The 16,795-nt window shown below is 35.2% G+C and overlaps 4 protein-coding genes across 7 annotated transcripts; 3 read left to right on the forward strand and 1 right to left on the reverse strand.

The window, feature by feature from the left end:
* Positions 1 to 1,415: 1,415 nt before the first annotated feature.
* LOC117226760 (uncharacterized) lies at positions 1,416 to 5,131 on the forward strand. Its single transcript, XM_033481417.2, has 8 exons — positions 1,416 to 1,526; positions 1,864 to 2,074; positions 2,152 to 2,313; positions 2,386 to 2,615; positions 2,680 to 3,742; positions 3,825 to 3,929; positions 4,008 to 4,042; positions 4,121 to 5,131. The coding sequence occupies exons 2-8, from the start codon at positions 1,995 to 1,997 to the stop codon at positions 4,954 to 4,956; spliced, it is 2,511 nt and encodes an 836-aa protein (XP_033337308.2). The 5' UTR covers positions 1,416 to 1,526; positions 1,864 to 1,994; the 3' UTR covers positions 4,957 to 5,131.
* On the reverse strand, positions 5,048 to 5,877 carry mRpL42 (mitochondrial ribosomal protein L42). Its single transcript, XM_033481420.2, has 2 exons — positions 5,698 to 5,877; positions 5,048 to 5,485 (listed from the first exon to the last, which is right to left on the reverse strand). The coding sequence occupies exon 2, from the start codon at positions 5,483 to 5,485 to the stop codon at positions 5,123 to 5,125; it is 363 nt and encodes a 120-aa protein (XP_033337311.1). The 5' UTR covers positions 5,698 to 5,877; the 3' UTR covers positions 5,048 to 5,122.
* A 125-nt stretch (positions 5,878 to 6,002) lies between these two features.
* Positions 6,003 to 10,256, forward strand: LOC117226761 (uncharacterized). Its single transcript, XM_033481419.2, has 16 exons — positions 6,003 to 6,158; positions 6,560 to 6,829; positions 6,902 to 7,024; positions 7,096 to 7,435; positions 7,520 to 7,564; positions 7,643 to 7,768; positions 7,837 to 7,995; positions 8,103 to 8,231; positions 8,300 to 8,484; positions 8,554 to 8,662; positions 8,733 to 8,948; positions 9,036 to 9,253; positions 9,329 to 9,548; positions 9,615 to 9,798; positions 9,857 to 9,959; positions 10,026 to 10,256. Exons 2-16 carry the CDS (start codon positions 6,596 to 6,598, stop codon positions 10,134 to 10,136), a joined length of 2,502 nt encoding a protein of 833 aa, XP_033337310.1. The 5' UTR covers positions 6,003 to 6,158; positions 6,560 to 6,595; the 3' UTR covers positions 10,137 to 10,256.
* A 351-nt stretch (positions 10,257 to 10,607) lies between these two features.
* ClC-c (chloride channel protein 3) lies at positions 10,608 to 16,585 on the forward strand. 4 transcript variants are annotated; one of them, XM_033481421.2, is made up of 11 exons: positions 10,608 to 10,816; positions 11,880 to 11,989; positions 12,062 to 12,245; positions 12,325 to 12,674; positions 12,740 to 12,901; positions 12,977 to 13,264; positions 13,325 to 13,507; positions 13,577 to 13,791; positions 13,868 to 14,428; positions 14,513 to 14,890; positions 14,982 to 16,585. In XM_033481421.2, the coding sequence occupies exons 2-11, from the start codon at positions 11,891 to 11,893 to the stop codon at positions 15,070 to 15,072; spliced, it is 2,511 nt and encodes an 836-aa protein (XP_033337312.1). In that variant the 5' UTR covers positions 10,608 to 10,816; positions 11,880 to 11,890; the 3' UTR covers positions 15,073 to 16,585. The 4 variants fall into 4 exon arrangements, with proteins under 4 accessions (XP_033337312.1, XP_033337313.1, XP_033337314.1 ...); XM_033481422.2 differs by having other exon boundaries at positions 12,331 to 12,674; XM_033481423.2 differs by having other exon boundaries at positions 11,880 to 11,912; positions 12,093 to 12,245.
* Positions 16,586 to 16,795: the final 210 nt, after the last annotated feature.

Genomic DNA, 16,795 nt, shown 5'->3' on the forward strand with positions numbered 1-16,795 from the left:
TGCCACGCTTGGAATTTACAAAAGAGAATTTACAACAATTATGAGATAAATCCAAATTTCATAATGCTTGCAATTGTTTTATTTTTGTATAGTACTACGATGACAAATAATTGCGATCTTGTGCCAGAACACCAGTGCCAGTCTGTTCGAGATTGGAAAAGAATGTTTTATTGATAATTGTGAATTGTTGCTAATAAAGATCACAACGTGGATGCACTGATTGCGAGCATGCTTGATATCTCGGCGAAGTGAAACGTAGGGGTTTTACATTGCTGCGAGTGCTCAGACGAATTATTTTTAGATGGCTTTGCGTATAGGTGTTATGGTATTGATAAAATATCGATGAGACCTTCTCCGCAAGGTTGGCGGTCCTCAGTGGAGCTTAAACGAGACCCGCTGAACGATAGTAATTAATTTCGTAATTAATCTTGAGCCGTAACAGCGCAATAGTAGTGTAGCATCCGCTGTATAGCGTTTCATTATTTTAGTCGTTTTTCCACTTTGATTTACGTTACTTTCAGATTTATTAGAACGAAAGAGTTTCCGAAGGTATTAATTACACATTTAACGTTGCAACGTGCTGTAATGTGTTCGTTCGACAGCTTTTCGAATAATAATAAAATATATTAAAATATAATAATATTAAATTAAATATAATAGTAAATATAATTAATAATAAATTAAATATAATAATATTAAAATATATTAACGTAATAACTACGAATTTGATCAGTTACAATTTTCCAAGACTCGTATTTTCGTAAGTATACTGTTATTTTACGATTAGTCTTTAAGAGATTCCAAGTATGTTTAAGGGAAATATTATATAAATAATATATATATAATATAAATGGAAATTAAATGGGTAAATTCTCCGCAAAACAATGAGCACATATATACAGTCTAAAATCGATTCAAAGATTGAGTCACTTTTCTCCTTTATTGATTCTTCGACGTTATTTCGAAATATTTTTCAATGTTATCATTGCAAAACCCCAAAAGAGATCTCTAGCAACGTATCTATAATAATTCTTCAAGTGTTCAACCGGCTATTAATTAGTTATAAACGATTTTCATTTTTATGTTCTACTATTCAATTTTGGAGCAAATGATTCGTGCCGATTCTCCCGTAAGCGGCAATGTAAAGTCCGGCATGAATTTTCTGTTGCTTTCAAACGACCGTTCAGCGCCAATTCGTTGCAGCGGCAAAACGTCCAAACTGTTGGGCAACGTGACCGACGGTGAAAAGCAGTCGGTAATTTCAGCAGAATCTAAGCTTGGGATTAATTGATGAACGATTTTACCATCAGCTAAAACTTTGATCAACCTTGTTAATGACTATCGATAATGCAGCTAACGATTCAATCGTTCGTTCGATTCGTCTGTCATGTTCTACATAGTTTATGGACACTCAGTCCATGCGTACTATACACCTTTGTTGTGATGCGATAAACCGTGATTTAGCAGTGTAACGTGTAAACCAGCGGTCAGGCATCGAGAAGTCTCAGAGTCGTTTAAAATCAAAGGTAAAATAATAATATATCCCCTATAAATTATTTAATCTAATTTTATCAAAGCATTACATTCACTTTGCATTTTATCCAGACAACAAATTGTAATACATAAAATTAAGCCATTGTTTCATTAATGCCCGACATTGTTTTGTTTACGTTTTCAAAATGTTCGTTTGAACGAACTGACGCGCGATCAAAAAATCATTCTTAATAATCCAAATGCTAAAACTACGCACATATTTTCGTTGTATCAGTTCAAAAAATACATTTCCTAACAATTCAGGAAATATTTGAAAATAAATGATCTGCTTTATTATGTGCTTTTACATAATTTTATTTATTTTTTTAGGAGCATGAAAGTGATGAATCTTATATATTTGTTGATTACAAGAAATAATTATATTGAAGTAATCTGTACATTACAGCTTGTACATAATAGTTAGAAAATTAATCAAGTTTGTGTACTGAGAAATATAAAATATGTCATCGATGTCGAAATCAAAAGGCTGCCTGTTTTTGGCTTCGTCGCTCTGCGATGGTGTGGAAGACAATAATATAATGTAAGGAACATTTTTTTGGTCTTATATTTTATACCAATCTTATATTTGTATTTTCTATTTTATTTCTCTTGTAATAGGCAAGTAACAACTTTACTCCTAAATACAGATGCAAACCCTAATACATTAATTCCTTCGTATGGTGTAACACCATTTCACTTGGTAATAGGTAATGATTCCGAAGCCTTTGCAGAGGAGGTAACAAAATTGTTCTTACGTCATGGAGGAAACCCAAATGTTAAGTAAGTAATTATATCATTACTTGAATAAATACGATAATCTGTTTTAACATACCTAAATGTTGATCTTCAAAGATCCATGGATGGACTGACTCCAGTTCATGTGGCAGCAGCATGGGGCAGAGTCACGGTACTAGAAATGCTTCTGGCAAATGGTGGCGATGCTCTTTGTCTGGACTTTGAAGGACGCAGTCCATTTCATTACGCATTCGATGGGAAATATTATGAAGCCATTACAGTGCTTGGAAAATATTGCGAAAAAATTACTAAAGAATTTAAGCCAACAAAACATAAAATAACATTTAGTACGTAGACCAACGAAACAAAATAATATTTGCTTTATTCATACCTTTGTTTTTTATGTAACAGATAAACTTCTTGTTAACAATGGGGATGTGGTAGCAGAGTATACTGCACTGGTAAACGCTGACATGTTGGAAGAATTTCAAACAAATGAAAAAGACAGATTCTCCGACGTCAAGAATAAATACTTTTACTTCAATGATAACCAGTCAGACATCAAAGACGCAGAACATAGACTTCGCGAGGAAATGGTCAAAGAGAAATGCTTACTTAATCAAATAATTAATCAATTATCGAGTTCGCTAAATTCAAACTCTAAAGAAGTAGAGGTCAATAATGAGCACAAACATGATAAGGACAATCAGTGCGATACAAGTCCATTGTCCACACTGAATGTAGACAAGCTAAGAAAAACTAGGACAAAAAAACGATGTGTTACTCCACGATATAAGCGTAGAATTTTTGCACAAAATAATAGTAATAATAAAACCCCATTGACTCCTCTGCAGGATCCAAGCGATTCCATCATAAGCAAATCGCCTAATTTTGTAATAGGAAACACGATTGAAAGCGAACAAAGATTCTTAACGCCTAAATTACTGAATAGAGAATCGAAATTTAGAACGTATACACCTTGCGTGACGAGAACTGGATTGGTTAGATCAGACGAGTTTAATTTTGGAAAAGAAATGGCGAGATCTACTCCAAGAAGAAAACGATTTTATAGGCAATATTCATCAAACAGGAAATTTAGGAAAAATGATGTACTGAATTCGTCAGGGAGTACGAGTCCCGACTCCTCAACGAATTCCTTGTCGCCGGTTGAAAATCGTCATCCCAGATTACCTTATAAGTTGACTAAAAACATTAGCAAAAATCTAGCAGTAAGATTATATGACGATGATGTGCCAAAAAGTCCAAATTTTAATGAGAAATATAAACTGAGAGGTTTAGCCAGCGAATTAAGTGATTTAGAAAATTTACATATTGAAGAAGAAGCAGATTGTATTGGGAGGAAAACAGATAGTATGAATGTAAACGAAAGCTTCCGTGGAAAATATTTAAAGGAAATGAAAAATAATGACACTTTAAACAGCTATAGGGAAAATTATAATGTATTTTCATCTAGGTAAATTCATTCATTCGTTGATAATGTGTTTGTTGAAGTTAATATTAATATGTTCAAGTATTAATGAAATAATTATTTTCAGTTTCAAGACAGAGTCGTTTATCAGTGTGCAAGAAGAATATAAATATGAAGATCCGGATGAAGGTATAGCTTTTCTGGAACGCAGAATTTACACGATACCGCCATGGTAAGTTATTAGAAATGGATTCAATGTATTTCTGCCATTAAGATGTTAATAATTGATACTGATCTGATTTGATTACAGTAAACCTAGAGAAAATTTCACTACATCTAACACATGTAAGATTCATCAAATTTACTTCATTCTAATTACATGCAGGGTGCGCATTTATTAATGTTTACTAAATATATCTTTAGGGCCTGAATCATTAAACTTATCAACAGATGTATTCATATCGAGCGAGGAGCTACGAAAAAAGTTAGTTAATCTAGGTGATAATCCAGGACCAATAACTAGCACAACAAAACAATTATACTTAAAAAGACTGATTAATTTAGAAAAGAAAATAGAACTGGAATCATTATGCTATAACACTGTTCCTCTCAAGATCTGTTCCAACATAGATGACTGTATTTTTGAAATCAAATCTTCTTTGACATATGGAGACTGGATTAATAATCTGGGACGGTATAAGATTATCGAGAAGACTATTTTTAAAGAGTTTTGTTACGTGGATCCTTCTAGGAAGTGGAGGGAAGGAATAAACAAGACTTGCTTCAATTATTTGCTTTTGGATCCGCGAATAACAAAGGATTTGCCTTGTCGTGTAGAAACTATGACAAAGTCTGCAATTTGGACCACATTTCTGTCTGCCGTATTCTATGTAGGTAAAGGTACACGTAACAGACCATATTCTCATCTTAAGGACGCTTTTGAAGCATGGGTATCAACAGAGAACACTGAGAATGCAAAGATCCAGCAAATCTTAAACATTTGGAATGATGGTTATGGAGTTGTTTGTCTCCACGTATTTCAAAATGTTATTCCTGTGGAAGCTTACACTCGTGAAGCTGCTATGATCGATGCTTTGGGAATAAAGAAATTGAGGAACTGTAAAAACGGAGACTATTATGGAATAGCAGCGACTTGGAACATAAAAGAAAAATGTAACTTTGGAAGATATTTACTCCATCAAGCAATGCAGATATTTTTATATGAAGGAGAGAGACAAATACTTCCTCATAATTTGTGAGGATTCGTATTTATGTGCATATGAAGTTTTAGCTGTGCTAATAACGATATTTAAGTGCAATATTACAGAAAGGAATAAATAAAGTTCGAGCTATCTTTTCAAAATAGTGTTTACTTAATAATTTTATGACTATGAAGTTTTAATAAAATGTATTACTTTGATACTTTCATAAGTATGTCCTCTCTGGCTCTGTTTTTCTCGCTCTCTTGGCCTTTTTGCCTTTTGGATACCACCTGTGTTTTGTCGTATACGATATTTTTGCAAGCTCTTGGATAACTTCTTCTCTTCGTTTATTATAGAATACCTCTGCTATTTCCTTTCCTCCAATACATAATACAGAATCTGATACAGGTTGTTTCTCTTCTGGTAGAGGCAACGAACATTCATATGGGAATTCTTGTTCCGGATGCCAACAGACAATCATTTCTTTATTTAGTGGCACAATCAGTTCAGCAGGCAATTTTTTAAAACTTGAATATCGCTTACAGGTGAAGTTTAGGGTGCGTGCAAAACAAAGTGCTCTATTCATCTGTTTCAAAATAAGAATAATTAGCAATATTTCATATTTTTATATTAAATATTAGGACGTTAAAGCATGATTTTAAAAATACGACATGGCTCTAGCCATCAATAATATAATGGAAATGCATTTTAAAAATTAGATTATGAGTATATTTTTTAAACATAACCTTGACAAATTTGGGAAATTGTTCTACCTATTAATAAGTAATAGGTTTATACCTTAACTACGTTTCCGATTATTGTATGTTGGATGCAAAGTCGATATTATAAATAAGTTCTGCAAATTAATTTTGTAATATTCACTTTACTCAAAATAGTACAAGCGTAGTTTCGGTACTTATGTTTTGATACACTTTTAATATCGATACGAACTAACTTGCAGACGCATGCGTACTGGAAATTGATTTTGAAAATTTTGAGGTCACGTGTCACGTCACGACATGATAGGTTCCTACAGGAGTTTCGCATCTATAAAAAACTTCTACATACATATGTACATATGTATGTACATGTATATGAACAAATACGCATGCGTAATTAACAATGAAATGTATAATACCTGATACATAATACCGGTCGCCGGCACAAGTGACAGGTATTCAGGCATGCACATCAGAGAAGTGTTCTGCTTTGTCAATTGTTTACTGTTAATAATTAATGAGTACTTACCAGTCTTCCCAGTAAGAAATCATTCTCTAATTATACGTGCTTAAAATATCCGACGATTTATCTCACTTGCAAAATTTTTTATTACAATCATGACAAATTTGGAGCGTTAAAGAAATTTTCCAAATGTTTTGTTAAATATTTTAAAACGATTCACACAATTTAAACTCACGTAAATGAATCTGTTTCGCTTAATCAACCACAAGCTCTGAATCTGTGATTAAATGAATTGTAACACCAGCTTGGTTCATGTTAAATTACTTGATAGTAACCAATCAGTTAAATTATACACTCTCCCCTTCTGTCTAGCTTGCTTGACACATTAGGGACACAGATTCCTTTAGAAATTTCTATACTATTTCCTGATAAGTATTACAATAATCCCTTAATATAAAGATTATAAATATGTAATTAGTTTACAGGAATGTAAAGTGGATATCAATTTTGGAAAATGGCACAAGTGCAGAGGATGTTGCATCCATGGAACCTTTTACTTCTTATTTTAATTCAGTTTTTGATACAATTCTTCACATCTATTTATCTTTATACTTATGTGGCTCGTGTGGAGACTGATGTCAATAATATAAGAACTCAGGAGATTTTAGAACCACAGAAACTGATGCGCCGAAAACGGAATAGTGCATTGCCTGTAACAGAGGATAACAAAGTTTCAGACACATCCAGAGTATATATTTTTATTACACTTTATAACAGATTATATATTGCTATTACTTTATTATTATCTTTGTTTTAAAAGGACATGTTAAAAGAGTCCAAGAAAGTCACTTCTCCTCCCATGGCAGTGTCTGGCCTAGCATCTTCTCCAATCACTCCCATGGGACACGATTGGGTGTGGCTAAATGCAGACACTCGTGTCCAGGTTTAGTTTCCGATAAGTACATTCCCAAAAACTGAAAGAAAGAATCTTAATAACAGCTTTGTATATTATAGGTTGATGCCATTGAGAATTTTTGTCGAGCTTCAATGAAATACTGTCCACCAGGACTACCGGGAGCACCAGGAAGCCCAGGAGCACCTGGTGTGCCAGGTCTTCCAGGAATGCAAGGAATGACTGGTCCAAAGGGACCACCTGGTTTAACTGGTCCTCCAGGTCCTCGTGGAATGAAAGGTGATGTAGGACCACCAGGTTTCGATGGTAGAGATGGAGTTCCAGGTGAACCAGGTCTTGATGGGATTCCTGGACGCAGTGGCTTAGACGGAATTCCAGGGATAAATGGTAAACCAGGGCTGAATGGATCTCCTGGGCGACCTGGTCGAAATGGCACAGATGGTATGCATTTCATGAAACTGCTTTCTAATCTTATTCTTTCTTGTTACTTGAGGGGTAAAGAGGATTTCGATTTCCCGATTTCAGGAAGGCCAGGTCAAATAGGACCACAGGGACCACCTGGACAGCGTGGTAACTTAATCTTATTTCCCTCATTCTAATTGCGCATGGGTGAAAAAAAAGACACGTTGTTGATGTGAGCAACTTTAGGCGATATGGGTCCACCTGGTAGATCAGGCTTGCCAGGTCAAGATGGCAAGCCAGGGATAACAGCCTGGAAGGTGAACATGAATGACTATAATCTAAACGATCTGTTAATTCCTCCTTCGATTTTAGGTGAGTAATTTTACTATAAATATCCAGAAATTGTATTTCAATTGAACCTTGTTCATTAATCTTTCCAGATGATAGAATGTTACCAGCGAACATGAACTCTACAAGACTGATTTCAGTTAATGAAGGGACCAACACACGATTAAAATGCGCAGCTAGCGGAAAGCCCGAGCCTGTTATCCAATGGTTTAGAACCGACGGTAGTGTTATACCCGTAGGATATTGGCATGGTAATGCGAAACATGACGATCAGGGACATTTAAAATATTTTCTCAAATATATTATTATTCTATGTGCTGCTCTTTTTTTATTCACACTTGCTAAACTTATTGTATAGTGCCTTCCATTATTGGACACACGTTTAACATCAGCGTAGTGAACAGAGAACACATGGGAGAGTACACCTGTGTAGCTGACAATGGAATCCCTCCTCGGGCAGTGAAGAGGTTTAAACTTGAGGTCAAGTGTAAGCATCTCATTCTATGGTTATCCGGTTTTTTGTTACTAAAAAATAACATTTAATTAATTTTTCAGTTCCGCCATTCATTCGAATACGAAACCAAATAATCCATGTACGAAGCCAAAGTACAGCGACTCTAGAATGTGAAGTCGAAGCATATCCGGAACCCAGTTTTTATTGGGAACGTGACGATGGTCGTCGCCTAAGAATGTCTGACAAATATAAAATAGAGGTTTACGATAAGAAAGATATTTATAAGGTAATGCAAATAATATTATACGGTAAATCATAAATATACAGTAAATAATATTATAATGGTTTTTTTCAGCACAAAATGCGATTGAAAATTACTAAAATAACTTTGGCGGACCATGGTACCTACCATTGTGTTGCCAAGAACGATATTGATACTACCAAGGGCTCGTTCATAGTCAATGGTCAGACATTTATTATGAACATTTATTATTCCAATAGAAGATTAATTAAATTTCAATTCATTTTTTTTAGATGATATAAAGAATATAGACAAATTAAAGACTGGGAAACATGTTATCTATGGGGATCCAGCACCACGACACGTTGATTTGGAGGAACTCTGTACACCGCGCGAGACTTGTGCAGCTTGCCCAGTTTTAAGATGCACTTTTACAGATGTTGCAGAATATTTGAATGTTCAGCCACTTAGGAGCGTCAACTTTACAGGACTTCCTCCACGATTGGCAGGTTAATTAAACTAGAGAGTATATAAAGGCTACCTCCTCAAATATTTTCAAATATTAATAATTTAATTGCTTATTAACATATTTGCAGATGGGGTAATAGAAGCTTTAGGTAAGCCAGTTCTGAAAGGCACAATGGATGATCATTATGGAAGTTGGATGCATGATGCATCTTCGAGATTGGATGGTTTTTCCGACAAACTTTGGGTTACTAGAAAGAATGATACCGCTTTCATTTTTGAGTACAAATCGAAAGATCATTTTAAAAATGGTAGTTCGTATCCCATTCCATTGCCCTATCCGTTTCAGGTGTGTTGGAATATGTTTAAAAATTTATTTTACAAGACATTGAATCATTTAAAATGATTTATTATTTACTTTTAGGGAAATGGGCATATAGTATACAACAGATCATTCTTCTACAATCCCATAAATCGGTCTTCCATTTTTCGCTACAAACTCCATTCGATTTCTGATCATATATGCGACAAAGAGTTCCCACGATGTGAACTTCATCTTCCAGGATTGCTAGTGAACACGAGAAACTATCTCTACACACCTAATCACAATTTTAATTACGTTGACTTTAATGTTGACGAAAATGGTAATTGTCATCTTGTAGAATCACCAAAAACAGAAGATAAATAGTACACAAGTTATTTTTTAACAGGCTTATGGATAATATATGGATTACCATCGAATAACACAGTTGTGGTAAAAATGGATGCAAATACTATGAACATTCAATATGCATGGAATATTAGTATCGATCACCATAAATTTGGAGAAATGTTTATTGCTGGTGGAGTACTTTATGCTGTTCATAGTGTCACTGAAGAAACCATGAAAATAAGGTAAAGACGAACGCTTAAGTTACCAGAACTATTTATTTAATAATGTTTTCTTTTTCAGATTAGCTTTCGATCTTTATAAAAATATTACTATGCCCGTTCATTTATCGTTCACGAATCCTTATCATAAAACTACAGCCGTTAGTTACAATCACAAAACGAAGGTAAACCATTTTAATTAAAAACAACAAATAAAGATATCTTGAGGATTCGATCGTATTAATTTTTAGGAACTTTACACTTGGAATAAAGGAAATCAACTGGCCTACCCTATAAAATATCAAGGTTTCGCGAATGTAACTGCAAAAGAAGAACTGAGGAACATAGAAACTGGCATTTGAAATTCCAGCCGAACTGGTTCTATACGGTTTACAAAGTATATGTATATACACTTCGAATTTTCATTAATATATGTACAAAAGAGAGACAATAAGAGAAAACATCTTTTGGCCTCTTTCAAATACACTTTAACTTCATTTTATCCCTAGTGCTTTGAAGACAACGTTGAACATGCTATGAAAATTGAGTTTCTTTATTATAAGTGAATTATTGGCACCGAAAACAATAATTTACGAATTATAGGATGATAAAATAATAAAGTTTATATATGCATATAGAGAAATTGAAGATAACGTTAAACTTCTAAATATATAAAAAATTTAAAATATTCAAACAATATAGAAAAAAATAATATTAAATATGAATATAGAAATGCATAAAAATATTTTAAAGAAATTGAGAAATATTTAAAGGACCAGCTTGTCCAGCAGGTAATGGAAAGATGGCGCGCAGTGACACGGTTTAATTAAATAAAGAGGAAAGAAGTCTGAACAGGTGAGGTGAGAGAGAAGGAACTGCTTTGACAAGTGTTGAAGTGTTCCTCTTTTGCCTATTGCCATCGTAATTTCTCTGTGATCGAGAAGTATATCTGTATTTCTGCGGTGGAATTGTCATCTGAATTTGTAAAAGAATAAAGGAACCTATGAACGAAGAGCTAAGGGGCACAGTAGTTGAAAAAATGGTAAGCGCGAAGTAACAGATGAACATCTAGATTGAACCTAACCTGCAAAGAACGAACATTCTTTCGCTGCTTGTTTCGACACGAATCGAAACATGTTTTATGCGTCAGCGAAACATTTGTTCGTTTAACTTTCACTTTACACAGCTTTTTCCTACATTTACGTGGACATTCATAACCTCACTTTCTTAATTGGAGTAATACGAGATTTTTGTATTTACATCTGTTATTGTTTCTTATCTGTTGTCACTGTTAAAAGTCGCAATGGCCTAACAAAATCTTTCCTTTGACGTCTAAAGAATTTAATTATATGAAATCCGAAGATTAGCATAACCTTCTTATGTAAACTGACAATTCGTAAATTTTACTTGTATTATTGTAAATGATGTTACAAAGTAGCACTATTAATACATTTTAAATTGTATTTAATTACATTGCAATTCGGATCGCTTATTTTATTTAATTGCGATGTATTTAGTAATGCAGTATAATTACAAAGTACAATGTAATGTAATTGAATCAGAATTACATTGTATTCGATTTCAATTCACTCCTTATTTCAATTATATTACATTACAATCACAGTGTAATTCAATTTCAATGTAAATTAAATTGCTATGTAATATAAACATGGAGTAGGTAAATTACATAATTTTTTTGATTTAAGTTAATCATGTAGTTATATTTTCCTATGGTATTTATGCTATTACCAATACTTGCTATCAATAATAATTGAAGGTATATTAATCTTTTTGTTATTTTAATATTAAATGGATTCAGAATGTAATCAAATGAATTTTAATGGAAACATTAGAGTTTAATGCTACAGTCGGTAATGATGAATTATTCATTAGCATAATCCAATATGAAGTGTGTACAGACTAAGAGTATGGTAATCTCTTGTAGAGCAGTACAGTATGTTTGGAAGTAAGGCACAGAAAGGTGACTGTATCATGTGCTTTAAATTTTATTTATTATCCACAATGGAGTTCAATTTTAGAAATTCTTCCTATATAGCATATTTGGTATGGATCATTTTCAAATTATATTACATTTTATTTCCCAGGTTGCAATGCCATGGAGAAGTTTCCACTGAAAGGTACGAACTTGTTGAACACTACAATACCGCAAAATTATCAGAACACATTAACGACATACCAATCTCTTGATACAAAGGTATGTGAAAGAAGTTCAATCGCGGAAGGCGGAAACCGGAAATAGTAAAAGATTTCTTTTCCATGATAACAGGTAGAGAACTCTGACGATGTGCATTTTGTAGAGGATGTGCGATCGCGGAATCGAACTGCTGGACGTGAGAATAATCTGAGCAGCGACGAAGACATGTTGGAGGTCAACAATGTAAACTCCCACCAAGGGGACAGTACTGTCTTCTCAGACAATTGTATTCGCATTGACGATTCGTCCTCTCACAGTGAGTGACTTCTTCTATGAGGGCAATGGGTAACTTTTTAAGCACCATTCCCGTCGAATCTTAATCTTCATTGTTTCAGTTTCAGTGGATTCCGATGACATTCCTGGAATTGGCCAGTATGATGATTTCCATACAATCGACTGGCAAAGGGATATTGCCAGAGATAGAATGCGGCATCGATACATTGTCAAGAAAAAGCATGATTCCATTTGGCGCTTGATCAAGGGTGCTCACGATGCGTGGTCCGGATGGCTCTGTGTTTTGTTCGTCGGTTTCTTTACAGGAGTTGCAGCAGGTATCATAGACATTGGTGCCTCGTGGATGACCGACTTAAAGTTTGGTATATGCCCCCAAGCTTTTTGGTTGAACAAAGAACAATGTTGTTGGAGCTACAATGAGACAACTTTCGATGGTGCCAACTGTACTCAGGTACATCTGTCTCTTCTTTTGTTCTTTCCTGCGTCCAATGCTTGATTATTTTATGTTACTTTCAGTGGTTGGCGTGGCCGGAAGTATTTAGCCAATCGAAGGATGGCGCAGGACCTTACATGATCTCATATATGTTTTACATAGCATGGGCTCTTTTGTTCGCGTCTCTCTCTGCATCATTAGTAAGAATGTTTGCTCCATATGCCTGTGGCTCTGGTATTCCTGAAGTATGTATAGATACAGAAGGACAGTGAAAATTGCAGACTGGAATCGTATATGAATAACACCTCTATATTGTTTAGATAAAAACCATACTAAGTGGATTCATTATTCGTGGATACTTAGGAAAATGGACGCTGATAATCAAATCAGTCGGTCTAATCTTATCAGTTTCGGCGGGATTAAATTTGGGCAAGGAGGGACCAATGGTCCATATAGCCTGTTGCATAGGGAACATATTTTCCTATCTATTTCCAAAGTATGGCAAAAACGAAGCTAAGAAAAGAGAGATCTTATCAGCAGCTGCTGCTGCCGGGGTCTCAGTGGCTTTCGGTGCTCCAATTGGAGGCGTTCTTTTCAGTCTTGAAGAGGTAAAGGATCGCTTATATCTTTCGAGAAGTAGAGGCTATAATAATATATTAATTTTCTAGGTGAGCTATTATTTTCCTCTGAAAACGTTATGGCGATCATTCTTTTGTGCTTTGATAGCTGCATTTGTACTGCGATCGATAAACCCCTTTGGCAACGAGCACTCAGTGCTCTTTTATGTTGAATACAACAAACCCTGGATATTCTTCGAGCTAATACCTTTTATCATGCTGGGTATAATCGGGGTAAGCTATTGTTTCGAGTTCATCGTCACGGACAAAGGACACTTCAATATCTCTCCTTTTGTTTTCTAGGGAGTGATCGCTACTTTGTTCATCAAGGCAAACTTGTTTTGGTGTCGGTACCGCAAGACGTCGAAGCTGGGTCAGTATCCGGTCACCGAAGTTCTGATAGTGACGGTGGCAACGGCAGTGATTGGATATCCAAATCCGTATACTAGGATGAGTACCAGTCAACTTATTTATCTATTGTTCAGTCAGTGCGGGGTATCGAACGCTGATATTTTATGGTTTGTAAACAACATCAATTACACTGTCCACTAAGCAAAAAACATTTGTCTAACAAGTTGTTTCTTTTTTATTCAGCGACTACAACAGAAATTTCACTGCGGTGAAATCAGCGATAGAAATAGCGGCAGCCGGTCCTGGAGTCTATAAGGCAATATGGCTGCTGGTATTAGCATTAATCCTGAAACTCGTCATGACGATATTCACGTTCGGCATGAAAGTACCTTGCGGTCTATTTATCCCGTCGCTTTGCCTGGGAGCCATAATGGGTCGCATAGTTGGCATAGGCATGGAGCAACTCGCTTACAATTATCCACATATTTGGATGTTCAGCGAAGAATGTTCTACCGGCGTGGATTGCATTACTCCAGGATTGTACGCGATGGTAGGAGCTGCTGCTGTCCTTGGCGGGGTCACCAGAATGACAGTGTCTTTGGTGGTGATCATGTTCGAGTTAACGGGTGGTGTAAGGTACATCGTGCCCCTGATGGCTGCAGCCATGGCCAGCAAATGGGTGGGCGATGCCCTTGGGAAGCAGGGCATTTATGATGCGCACATTGACTTAAACGGCTATCCATTCCTTGATAGCAAGGACGAATTTCAACACACCACCCTTGCCGCAGACGTTATGCAACCCAAGTAAATTATTTGCTAAGTGCTTTAAATTTTCTATATGTTTTTCATTTTCATTTTCCAAAATCTTATCATCTGCATTTTATTCAGGCGAAACGAAGCCCTCCACGTGCTTACGCAAGATTCAATGACGGTTGAGGATGTTGAGAATTTACTGAAGGAAACAGAGCACAATGGTTTCCCCGTGATAGTGTCCAAAGAGTCCCAGTATTTGGTTGGTTTCGTATCGCGCAGAGATTTGAATCTTGCAATTGCAAATGCTAAACGCATGATAGAGGAAATCACTGGGCAGTCGTTAGTCCTGTTCACCAATGGAAACAATATTCAGAACCACTCCCCTCCGCCTCTGAAGTTGAAGAAGATCCTTGACATGGCTCCGATCACTATTACAGACCAGACACCCATGGAAACCGTCGTTGATATGTTTAGGAAGTTAGGTTTGAGGCAGACGCTTGTCACGCATAACGGGTATGTATTTTTCACATTCTGGACAATCTATGTCTTATAATCCGTTCATACTTAATTATTTTTTTTAATTATATGTATGAATCTCTTGCAGTCGACTTTTGGGAGTCATCACGAAGAAAGATGTATTGAGACACGTGAAGCAGCTCGACAACGAAGATCCTAATTCCGTATTGTTTAACTGAAATGTATATAAAATTGTGTAAGAGAAGATGGTAAGAAGCGTTTTATAATGTAGTAGGAATCGAGAAGAAAGCTACAAGGAATTGCTCTCGCGTCCGTTCGATCTTTTAATTCCAAAAGGGATGAAACTCTCATATCCTTCGCAATTTCCAAAGTTAATGTATTTTTATAATTTAGTATTTATAACGTTGCTAAAATGTGGTTTTAAGAACATAGTGCATGTACGAGCAATTATATTAGATATTGCAATGAATTGGAGCAATTTTGAAATATTTTTAAGTCGCGAAAGGGTGAGATACTACTTTTTAAATTATTTCGGACGTACTATACTTTATAAAATGCTTCGGACATCTGATTGATATTCATACGCGAGGTATGTGGCAATTAGGACGCATGTACTCCTCGTACATGAAAAGATGGCACAGAGAACCTTCTAAGAGCATCTATGCCCATCACCTGATATCCCTACTTCTAGTATCCAGCTACTATCCATAAGAGTGGGGTCTCGCAGATCTCCCCGCACTCCGCCGTCGAAATCTCCCCATCTTTTCGTGGATGGTGAGTACGTCATATACATGAATGTAAACGAGAACATGCTCTTAATTTTTTAAACGAACTTTCGATTTTAAAGAGACTAGAGTTAATCGAACACTTGTAATCATGATAGAGGAGAAAAGACAGATTGCAGTTGATTTCTTTTGGGTCGCTGGAAAAAAGCTATTGGGAGCTCGGAGCCACTCCCCTAGCTGTAATAGAGTATTTTGGTTGACGCGAAGTGCAACGGAAATTTTAGAAAGTGTAATAGAATACTTGTTGCTTAGTTCGATTTTTCTTATCTTAAAATGCGAACCAAAAATGAATTTCCGATCGACACTGTCGATTTTCGGTATAAATATGTATATATACAGATACAGTATGCGAGCACGTATGCAATTAGTATAAGCATATGGATGTTATGAGTACTGACGTTACTGTGCATCTTTATATGGATATGTACCAATGTTGAACTACTAATGTAAAAATAAATGCATTGTTTACACTATAATCTGTTAGTGTAACCGCTCGATTATGATGATTAGATTGCGGGTTTTCATACGCTTGCTGCGTCTGCATATATTTGGAATACGAGATAACGTTCATATGATTATTTCATTGAAAAATTAATATTTATATTGTATTTGTTATCGCAAGGAATTTGCATCCTGATTTTAGCTCTTAGGAGATTAGATGTGCAAATGGGAAACTGAATGAAGATCCGCTGTCTAGTGATGATAGGGGAGATGGTACTGTCCTATGTCACATTTACTATTATTTAATATTTTAATTTAATTGCATTGTTACAGCAACTTGTATTTTAAATTATACCAAATGATATGTTTCGTATAATAATACTCATGTTATTTTTAATAATATAAGCGATTTACATACTTTATAATAGTATTTACAATGTATGTAACAGGGAATTTTTATAGTGCAGGGATATTTATAAACAAATTAATTTTCCAAAAATCAAAATTGTCTAATTTTTTATCTTTGTGGATCAACAACATAACTTAACAAGTAATTATGAAATCTGCATGTTGTATAAATTTTCTGCAATAAGTACAGTAACTATCATAATTACAGCAATAAACAAAATAAATTATTAATACATAAGGATCAAATCAAGCTGTATTTTGGATTGTACCATTAGTATTACTTACCTTATTTTCAATCATTTTAGCA

The sequence above is a fragment of the Megalopta genalis genome, chromosome 5, assembly GCF_051020955.1.
Source record: "Megalopta genalis isolate 19385.01 chromosome 5, iyMegGena1_principal, whole genome shotgun sequence".
NCBI classification, from domain to species: domain Eukaryota; kingdom Metazoa; phylum Arthropoda; class Insecta; order Hymenoptera; family Halictidae; genus Megalopta; species Megalopta genalis.